This window comes from Nicotiana attenuata, chromosome 8 (genome assembly GCF_001879085.1).
Source record: "Nicotiana attenuata strain UT chromosome 8, NIATTr2, whole genome shotgun sequence".
NCBI classification, from domain to species: Eukaryota; Viridiplantae; Streptophyta; class Magnoliopsida; order Solanales; family Solanaceae; genus Nicotiana; species Nicotiana attenuata.
Window position 1 is genome coordinate 21,995,322 of NC_031996.1, and position 11,546 is coordinate 22,006,867.

General features: G+C 37.5%; 1 protein-coding gene across 1 annotated transcript; it reads left to right on the forward strand.

Annotated features, from left to right (window-relative positions):
• LOC109231553 (uncharacterized mitochondrial protein AtMg00810-like) lies at window positions 9,339-10,564 on the forward strand. Its single transcript, XM_019397214.1, has 2 exons — window positions 9,339-9,810; window positions 9,927-10,564. The coding sequence occupies exons 1-2, from the start codon at window positions 9,339-9,341 to the stop codon at window positions 10,562-10,564; spliced, it is 1,110 nt and encodes a 369-aa protein (XP_019252759.1).

The following is an 11,546-nucleotide window of genomic DNA, read 5'->3' on the forward strand; positions in this document are numbered from 1 at the left end:
ATCAAATATACCGATTGACCGAGTATATCCGGCATATGTTCACTACGGAAAGTTCAAAGGGAAACCTACTTATCCAGATGCGATTAATCCTTACTTGCAAATCACACAGCTTTCATCTATGATCATTCTTGTTATAGCCATTCCCATTCATGTGGGAGATTGTTGGACTTTAAAGGCATTGGGCTTCAAAGACTTTAAGCATTGGGCTTTAAAGTATAAGAGTGTGAATTGGAAATGGTGGGAAATAAAATGGAGGAAAATGAAAATTTGAATAAAGTGAGCTTTTGACTTGCACTTTGTCCCTCATTGGTGAGGGACAACTAAATTTGTGTGCTTATATATAGAATCACTTCTTAAAGCTCTTAAAAGGAGTTGAAGAGAATGAACCCTCGCGCCGTCGTCGTCGCTTGCTCGGCTCAGCTTCGGCTTTGGCTTTGGATTTGGATTTGGATTTGGATTTGGATTTGGATTTGTCAAATGATCGATCGATAAGATTATTTTTGGACAAAATTTATTTAATTAATTATTTAATAATTAATCAAAATACCAGATCACTGCTGAAGATTTAGAAGGATAGTCTGGCCGCGGTCCTGGCGTAACCGCGGTAGGACCGCGGCAGGACGCGTAAACTTCTGAACAGACACCTTTTCCTAAACAAACATCACACCTCTTCCAATAATTGCCTATAAATTCTGAGGCATGGCTTCGTTTTTAACACACCAAAAATATTACAGAACTTCCTTCTTTCTGAAAATACTGCATTCTAATTCGCAGTCTCTCTCTCTCAAATTCGTAAGTGTGATTTTGCTCCGTTCTTTGAGTTAGTTGGTATCCTGCAGTTTGTATTGCCACTGTTGCGGGAAGGTTTATTCCGTTTCATCCTGGGAGGATTTATTCCATTACCTTGGCAGCGTGTGAGGGGGTTAAAATTCCTTAAGGACGCACAAGCAAATTGTGGACTCGGAATATTTCTTATTCTTTACTGTTTTTTCTAGTTTCTTTTATTCTTCTAACAGTTTTTTGATTTTGTGTTTTAACACAGTAGCGGACAACACTCTTTAATTCTTAATAAAAGGTCTCAGGTTCAAACAACAACCTAGTGGGATCTCACAAGTGGGGTCTAGGGAAGGTAATGTGTACGCAGACCTTACCCCTACCCTAGAGGGCAAAGAGGCTGTTTTCGAAAGACCCTCGGCTCGAAAGGAAGAATCGGAACAAGTAAATAACAACAACAAGGCCAGGAAAATGATATCAACAATGTAAGGACCGGAGAAAAATAAATGGAAGAAAGCAGTAGCAATAGCAAAAGTAGCCACAAGCAGTAACACGACAGGGTATTAGAAAACCGAAGCGCAAGATAGTACTAAAACAACCATAATATTGGCATTCTAAGAATCGAAGATAATGTACTAGTCAGCTAGCCCTAATAAACCTGGAACATATCAGAAAAATACACGACGACCTATTACCCTTCTACCCTAATCTTTGACCGCCATACCCTTCTGTCAAGGGCCATGTCGTCGATAATTAGCTGAAGTCAGTATTTCTTAGGCCGCCCTCTACCTCTTCTGCTACCTGCCAGCGGCAACCATTCACACCTCCTCACTGGGGCATCTAGGCTTCTCCTTCTCACATGCCCGAACCATCTAAGCCTCGCTTCACGCATCTTATCTTCCATAGGGGCCACACCCACTTTCTCCCGAATAACCGCATTCCTAATCTTGTCCAACCTAGTGTGCCCGTACATCCATCGCAACATCTTCATTTCAGCTACGTTCATCTTTTCGATATGAGAGTTCTTGACTGGCCAGCATTCTTCCCCATACAGCATAGCCGGTCTAACCGCTGCCTTATAGAACTGACCCTTAAGTTTTGGTGGCACATTCTTGTTACACAGAACGCCGGATGCTAGCCTTCATTTCATTCACCGTGCCCATATATGGTGTGTGACATCCTCGTCAATCTCCCTGTCCCCTTGGATAACTGACCTGAAATACTTGAAACTTCCTCTCTTGGAGATGACTTGTGAATCAAGCCTCGCGTCTATATTTGCTCCCCTTGACACTACGCTGAACTTGCACTCTAGATACTCTGTCTTCGTCCTGCTCAACTTGAAACCCTTAGACTCTAAGGTCTGTCGAAAAACCTCCAACTTTTCGTTGACACCGCCTCGCATCTCATCAGCACTATGTCGTCAGCGAATAACATACACCATGGCACCTCCCCTTGAATATGACACGTTAGTGTATCCATCGCCAAAGTAAATAAGAACGGGTTGAGCACAAATCCTTGTCCCCATCTTATCCGAAAAATGTTCTGAGTCTCCTTCCACTTTCCTCACTCGAATCTTAGCTCCATCATAATATGTCCTTAATCACACTAATGTGCTTTACATGAACACCTCTAGCCTCCAAGCATCTCTAACGGACCTCCCGAGGGACCTTGTCGTACGCTTTCTCTAGGTTAATAAACACCATATGAGAATCTTTCTTCCTATCCCTGTACTGTTCCACCAGCCTTCTAACAAGATGGATGGCTTCCATAGTCGAACGTCCCGGCATGAAACCAAAGTACTGGTTCTCGAAATAGACACCGTCTTTCTAACCCTCGCTTCTACCACCCTTTCTCACACTTTCATAGTGTGGTAAAGGTCTCAGGTTCGAATCCTAAATATGGAATTGTCTTTGTTAGGAAATGCTTTTCACTAATATGAAACTTTCAAATACGAGTTTGAATTTAATAGGACCCCGATATGAATATCGAACACGGGTCTAATTTTGAGGGTATTGACTAATCTTATCATGAGTCAAATTAAAGCTAGGATATATTGACGGCATAAATAAAAGGATTTAGACCCATGATGGTTGGTTTTTAGAAAGACTGTAACAGATGCTTTACATGTGGCTATACAAGAGGAACATGGAGAATTTATAGTACATGGTAGTAGTAATTTAAAAAGGAAATGGCGAAACATGTGTTTGGTATGACGGAATTTATTTTTCAAGATAATATGTTTCTAAAAAGATTACATTTGTGCTTGGATACTAGAGAATATTTTCCAATCAAAATATTATCCATCAAAAGGAGGAAATAACTTTCCTTATTTAAGGGCATAAATCATTTTTCTTACTCTTTTAACGTTTAACTTCATACTTGGTCAACTAATATCTAAATATTAATATTAATCTTTAGTACTAATTATAAAAAGTTTTATTCGGACACTATAATTTGTTATTTTAGCGCATATGTGTGTGCATATATATATATATATATATATATATATATATATATATATATATATACACTTTTTAAAAAAGATATATACCATAGGAAATGAATTTCTGTGATGTCAGACATACTTAAGTAAAGGAAGAGCTTTTCTCTCACAATAAAAGTAAAAAAAGAAAGGAAAAAAAAAAAAAGGCAAAACCATATTTCTCAAAAAGCAAATGCTTGTATGTAAAACCCTAGCGTAAACATTTGTTTGGGCATTATTGCTTAATGATGAGACCTAAGGATTAACGTCAAAATAGCACGGTATAGTCAGTTTTCGGACTGGTCATTCAAAAATAGCCAGCGTTTACCAAGTCAATGAAAAATAGCCACTATTTTGCTGCAACAGAGACCGGTCCAGCATAATATACTGGAGTTCGGTGCACCTGTGTATGAACCCCAGCATATTATGCTGCACCGGTATACTTTGCTGGCTCCAGTATAATATACTGGAGACTAGAGCACCGGTGCTCCAAACTCCAGTATATTATGCTGGACCGGTATACTTGCTGGAACTCCAGTATATTATGCTGGAGTTCTAGTGTACTTATGCTGGAACTCCATCATATTATGCTGGAGTTCCAGCATACTTATCCTGGAACTCCAGTATAATATGCTGGAGTTCAAGTATACTTATGCTGGAACTCCAGCATAATATACTGGCGTATTTTTTCGGGTTTTGAACAGTGTTTTCGCTCAGATCTATCTTTACATGAAAAGTGGCTAAATTTCGATTACTTTTGAAACTGGGCTATTTTTGAACGACCAGTTGTAAATCTGGCTATTTTTGAATTTCACCGGCGGCCCAACGAGTTTTTTGGCCTAAAGCCAAACTTTATGAGGAGCCTTAACTTTTAAAAAAAAAAATATTTATTTATTTGAAGTCTATTTTTCTAGCATTTCTTATATACAAAGTTATTAATAATTTTTTTATAATCAATAACTCCTAATAAGTCTTTCTTAATTGACAATATAGCTAATCCATTTAACCTTTCTTGAGACATTGTTGATCTTAGGTAAGATTTTATCAATTTTAATTTTGAAAACTTCTTTCTGCTGAAGTGATGGTAACAAGAGTTATTAACATTATTCCATAAGCAATATAAGCATTGAAAAAAGAATGAAATCTTTTTATTTGACCGAGTGTATCAATTAAACTGTTATCTTCTAATTGTACTATTTTTCTTAATAGTTTTAATTCCGCAAATAAATCTAAACCATCAATATCGAATTGATTATTATGCTTTAAGGAACATTCAAGATTAAGACAATACTTTTTCAAATTTTCATCATCTAGTGATCTTAATTTTTACCGCTAAATGGAAAACCAAAAAAATTTCATGTGCTTCGAATTGTTCAAATCTATTTTGAAGTGAAAAAATACCTTTGTCTACTATGTATAAAGTAATCAACTCCAAAGGATTCTTCGAAAGATTTTGAGATTTTACTATCAATATTCTCATCAAATTATTACTTACTATATATCACACGTTTCTTACGAAATTCGGGTTCGATATTAATTTCAAGTACAATTTTCTTGGCAGAAATCATAGCAGTTGCAAATCCTTCTTCTCTATACTTGTTAAAGAAATAAATTAAATTGTTTCACTTTACAGAACCTTTTTTAAAACTTATACATAGCCTATTAAGTATAACATAAAATGGGGCCCCACAAATGTGGGGCCTAAAGCAGTTGCTTTACTTGCTTTATGGAAGGGCCGCCCCGGCTCATAAGGACAATAAGAGGAGGAACACAACACATTATTCCTGTAAAAGGAGGAGGGTCATCGGTGTCAACTTTCACAAAAATGTGTCCTAACTAGGAATATTTGCAACTTCTGACTTACTAAATATTTTTTCTTTTTAAATAGTTAATTACTATTAGATACTTGACCGTACCATAACATCTTTTTATTTATTCGAAAAGGGGAATTGTAGTGTTATGTACGAGGCATGGTAGGAAGGGGATTGGAAATGTAGCCGGAACCTCGAAAAAGAAAAAGAAAAACACCATGAGCAGACTACTTCCCTAGCTAGTTGCAAAATATTACTCACATTTCAGGAAATAAAACAAATTGGCTTTGTTTGTGAGGGAATTTTAGTTTAAATATAATAAATTAACATGATGAATGTAGGGGTGGAGCTTGAGGGGCGGAAGTGGGTTCATTTGAACTTCTTTGTTGGAATATATCAGATTAACTTTTTTTATGTAGATATATTAGATATGAATCCGTTTGAAGAAAATTCTGCAACTAAAAGTACTAAAAAATAACGACAAATAAATACCGCATTAAACTGTACTTATTATAATCATTAATAAATTGAGAAATACGTATTGTTGTTGAGATGAAGGACTACTTAGCGTTTGGGCCCAAACACAAAACATAACTTGGGCTTCCTTTATTTAATGTACAGATTAGTTGCTAAGGGATCCGGGTTAGGCCCATTGTATATATATAGATAGTGTAATAGAATTTCTAGACTATTCGATTTAATTCATTTTACAGAGAAGAAATGAAAGTCGGTTCTCTCACTTCTCTCTCTATCTTCTTCTTCTCAAACCCTAATCTCATATCTATGATTTCGATATTGCTGTATGTTTTCATGGTATCAGAGCTACGGATGTGAAAGATCTTTTCATTCTCGTTCGTCCGGTGCTACTCTTCACCATATTTGGTTGAGTTTCGTGGTCTCATCAGTGAGATGATTTTCTCATCAAAAATTCATTTTTTTTTGAATTTTTTGTAATCCTTCTCTGGAATCTGTCTGTAATCAAGTGGAGGATGTTCAATCGTTGCTGAAGTCTCCTTGATTCCAAGCTTTGGTGGTGAATTTTCAGAATTCTCAAACTAGGGTTTGCTGCGGTTCATACCTTGTTTGGTTTCGTTCAAAATTGATTGTCTTTGATATGTGAAGGCTGTAACTTCTTCTAGTGCTGAAGAAGGGGGTAATATCGATCTATTTCTCATAAGTAATCCTTTTCTAGACTGCAAGTCATTTCTCATATTAGGCTGTTGTTCTTTCTCTGAGGGACTTGTTGTTGTATGTTGAGTATTGAATATGACGGGAATCGATAGTTCTACTCCTTCCAGTTCTACATACTCCCCTGACCCTTCTAGTCCTTTCCATCTTCACTCCTCTGATGTTCCTGGGTCGTGCTTGGTGTCGGTTCCTTTCTCTGGTACTCGTTATGGAGGTTGGAAAAGGAGTATGGTGATTTTCTTGTCTGCAAAAATAAGATTGCATTCATTGATGGAACTTGTCCTAAACCACCTGATAATTCTCCACAACTTCAACAATGGAACAAATGTAATAATATGGTACTATCATGGATAACCAGTTCCTTAACCCCAACTATTGCTGAATCTATACAATATTCTGGAAGTGCTGAAAGTATATGGAGACAATTAGAGAGTAGATATGGTGCTGTCAATGGAACCAAAGTCTTTGAACTTAAGAAGGAACTTTCATTTACTTCTCAGGGTTCCTTAGATATAGCCTCATACTTTAACAAACTTAAGAAACTATGGGATGAGTTAGAGATGATGCGTAAGAAACATACAAATTCGTGTATCTGTCCTGCCAAGTCTGGTACTCAAAAGGAAGAGGAAGAAGATAAAGTACATCAATTCCTTATGGGATTAAATAAAGTATATGTAAGTGTAAGAAGTAATCTCTTAATGATGAATCTATTACCATCTCTTGATACTGTATGCAACATTCTTCTCCAAGATGAGAGGCAGAGACAAGTCAATCCCACATCTCAGTTTAATTCAGAGTCATCATCCTTCAATGTGAATTTCTCTAACAAATCTCAAACTCAGCCAATTTCTACTCAAAGGTCATACAATCAGAGAGTTAATTTTGATCAGACAAAAGGTAATCTCTTTTGCAAATATTGCAAGAAACCTGGCCATCTAATTGAGAAATGTTACAACTCCATGGTTTTCCACCAAACTTCAAATTCACTAAAGGCAAAAGGATGGTGGCCAATGCCTGTGTGGATGAGACTACTGTTCCTATGGGTGGAATTCAGCCTGAACAAGGTTCTTTGGTGCCTGGTCTCACAAAGGAGCAGTACTCACAACTGATAACCTTGCTGCAACAAACCCATGTGTCTGTTTCTGGTCAATCTGGTCCTCAATCCAACCTTGCAGCTTCTGCCAATTTTGTTGGTACCTTGTTGCATACTAATGTAGTTAGTTCTTCTGTTTCTTGTATGTTTTCACATTCTTGTGGTTCTGTGTGGATTGTGGACTCTGGTGCCACAGATCACATGACTGCTAGTAAAGACTTCTCTTTGATATCACTCCACTCACTATACCTTTACTTGTTTCACTTCCTTATGGATATAAAGAAAAAGTGAGTTGCATTGGTTCCTTTGCTCTAACATCCTCTATCACTCTTCACAATGTACTCTTCATCCCCTCTTTCCATCATAATCTGATTTCTGTGTCAAAAGCTTAAGAGTAGTTGCATTGCATTGTCCAGTTTCGTCCTTACTCTTGTGTGTTACAGGGCCCTTCTCTGAAGATGCCTCTAGAACTTGGTAAATTGGACAATGCACTTTATAAGCTGGTGCCGCAGGATGCGCTTCATCGTACTCCTCCTTAAGTACAACTTACAAATAGCACAATCTGCAGCTTACCATCTTTGTGTGATAGTGTTTCTGATCATTCACCTGTAAATGTTTCATCTGTTTCACATGCTACACATGTACATAATTCATTTTGCAATAAAGCTGCTACGAATAAATCAGATGTGCTTTGGCATAATAGACTTGCACGTGTATTTGTCTATGTCCTTAATGTCGTATCTCATGTGGTGAGGAGTAATGCTTTTCCTTTACTAAAGGCATTCATTGCAATGATTCAAACCCAGTTTAATGTCACTGTTCAAAAGGTCAGAAGTGATAATGCCCTTGAATTAGGAGGCGGTAACTCTGCTATTTCATTCTTTTCTGATCATGGAATAATTCACGAAACTAGCTGCCCTCATACTCCTCAGCAAAATGAGGTGGTAGAGAGAAAGCATAGAACCTTGCTTGAGGCCTCTAGGGCACTGATGTTTCAATCTAATGTTCCTATTAGGTTCTGGGGCGGCTGTTTACTCATAGCCACATACATTATTAACAGATTACCTTCCAAAATTCTAAATAACAAATCACCTTTTGAACTTTTGTATGGTTTTTCTCCAAATTATTCTCACCTTAGGACCTTTGGGTGTTTATGCTATGCTACTGTTTCCATACCTCAAAGAGATAAGTTTAAGCATAGAGCCACACCATGTGTGTTTCTTGGATACCCTTTTTCCAAGAAAGGATATTTACTCTATAACATACAGACTAAGCAATGTTTCATTTCTAGAGATGTGGCATTCCATGAGAATACTTTCCCTTTCTCAACATCTCTGCCACCTTCTTCACCTGCTCAACCTCTGGTGTACTGTGATGACACTCATTTCATTCACCTGTCTTCACCAATGTTCCTCCTTCACCTACTGGTTCTTCTTCCCCTGATGCTTCCTCTCCGTCTACTCTGCTGACTCCTCTCCCCTTGATTCTGCTCCATCTGACTTCTGTCTCCTCCTCCATCTTCTTTGCCTCCTATTCTTGACCACCAACAGCCTGTCCTTGATTTTGCTCCTTCTGCCTTGCCTTCTTCTTCCCAGTTTTACCTAATAATCTAGTGGTTAGAAAATCTATTAGGCATCATTCTCTTCCTTCTCATTTGAAAAATTATGTATCTCAACTTCCCCTTTCCTTTTCTGGTGCAACTGCATTCCTTCCACATGCAGAAGTAGAACCATCTTCTTACTCTCAGGATGCACACATCCCTGCTTGGGAAAGAAGCTATGAGGAAGGAGTTTGAGGCCTTAGAGGCCAATCACACTTGGGACATTATTGAGCTACCTAAAGGGAAGAAACCAATTGGGTGCAAGTGGGTCTATAAAGTAAAAATAGGGCTGATGGGAGTGTTGAGAGATACAAGGCAAGACTAGTTGTTAGGGGAGATACTCAGGTGGAAGGGATAGATTTCAATGAGACTTTCTCTCCTATGGTTAAAATGTCTACTGTCAATTGTTTAATAGTTGTTGTTGTCAAGAAACAATGGTCTTTATTCCAATTGGATGTCAACAATGCCTTTCTTCATGGTGACCTTGATGCAGAGGTCTACATGAAAATTCCTCTTGGCCTTTCAGTTTCTAGTGTGTTTGGTTCCACTTTTGCCCCTTTAGCTTGTAAAGTACAGAAATCTCTCTATGGATTGCGCCAAGTTTCTAAGCAATGGTATGCCAAGTTGTCCCAAGCTCTATGCACAAGAGGGCATACTCACTCCATTAATAATTACTCCTTATTTGTTAAAGGTATGACTGTCAATTTGGTAATATTGGCTATTTATGCGGATGACATAATCCTCACTGGGGATGACATACATGAAATTGCTGCTCTTAAACTGTTTTTGGATGCTGAATTTAAGATTAAGGACCTAGGACCTTTGCACTATTTTCTGGGAATTGAAATTAGCTACTTTCCTGGTAGTGTACTCTTAAATATCAGAGGAAGTTTATCCTTGACTTACTCAAAGATTATGATTGCTCAGATGTTAGTTCTGTAGTTTGTCCATTGGATTTGAATCTCAAATTGCAAGCAGGTTCTGGAGATTTACTTCCTAATGCAGCAGATTTCAGAAGTTTAATTGGTAAATTGCTATTTCTTACTCACACAAGACCAGATTTGTGTTTTTCAGTGCAACACCTTAGTCAATTTAATCAATCTCCTCGTGTGGCTCACATGACAGCTGCTCTACATGTCTTAAGATACCTAAAGGGGACTGTTGACCTTGGCTTGTTCTACTCCTCAGTTTCTGATTTTTCTTTGACTGCTTACTCTGATAGTGACAGGACTGCCTGTGCAGATACACGAAAATCCGTGACTGGTTTCTGTATTTTCTTGGGTGATAGTTTAATTGGGTTGAAGTCTAAGAAACAACCTATTGTTTCTTTGTCTTCTGCTGAGGCAGAGTATCGTGCATTGATCAAAGTGGTTGCTGAATTAACATGGTTAACTCGCTTACTTACTGATATTTGTGTGCCTGCTTCTCTTCCTGTTTTTGTGTTTTGTGACAGCAAGGCAGCCATCCATATCGCCAAGAATCCAGTTTTTCATGAGCATACTAAGCACATAGAGGTGGATTTCCATTTCATTTGGATAAAGCTCTTAGAGGGGTTGATTTCTCTATCCCACATTTCCACTGCCAAGCAGCCTGCTGATATTCTGACTAAGCCTTAGCCTGGTCCTCCTCACCAGCAACACTTAGCCAAGTTGAAGGTGTTCACCCCCTTCAACTTGGGGGGGGGGGGGGGGGTTNNTGAGATGAAGGACTACTTAGCGTCTAGGCCCAAACACAAAACATAACTTGGGCTTCCTTTATTTAATGTACAGATTAGTTGGCTAAAGGATCCGGGTTAGGCCCATTGTATATATATATATAGATATTGTAACAGAATTTCTAGACTATTCGATTCATTTTACAGAGTAGAAATGAAAGTCGGTTCTCTCACTTCTCTCTCTATCTTTTTCTTCTCAAACCCTATCCTCATCTCTATGATTTTGATATTGTTGTATGTTTTTAATTGTTGGATACAACGCTTCACAAACATTATCATGGTAGATCATCTTAGATGATCAATGATTTTCAAAGGAACGTAAGTTATATCTAGTAATAATATAATTTTTCAATCACTATTAATGTATGCGAAATAATGTATAACACAAAATTTACCTTATGTAACCTGGTTGAGTAGATATTTTTCTCCATTAATACATAGACTTAAACTTAAAAATTATCGTTTCATCCCACCAGAAGATCAAAAATACAATGATTAATTTGGCTTCATTTCATAATCTAATTTAATGCACCTGATTAAGACGACGGTTTCAAAAAGAGGAAGCTGAACGATCGTAGTCAAAATGTCAATATTACCTGTTTGGGGAATTCTTGAACGAGGAACAAATATATTAGAAAAATAACATTTGGGATTAATCAGTTTAAGAATTTCCAGAAGGGGAATACTTTAAATTTCAGGTCCTAAACACGGCATGAGTTCCTGTCCTGAAAATTTTACAAACTTTTGCGATAAAACAGGAAATATATAATTACTATAATTAAAAGTTTTATATTGTTAAAACGTTTTATATTTTTGAGTCAAAGTTCTTTCGGCGCACTTTAATAACGTACGTCATCCATGGGGAGGAGATCTAAGACTTCGAT

Excerpts from the sequence above, each read along its gene's own strand:
- LOC109231553 (XM_019397214.1), top strand. The coding sequence starts at position 9,339 with ATGTCTACTGTCAATTGTTTAATAGTTGTTGTTGTCAAGAAACAATGG. Across the intron at positions 9,811-9,926 it reads TGAAATTAGCTACTTTCCTG|GTTCTGGAGATTTACTTCCT; the intron begins GTAGTGTACTCT and ends AATTGCAAGCAG.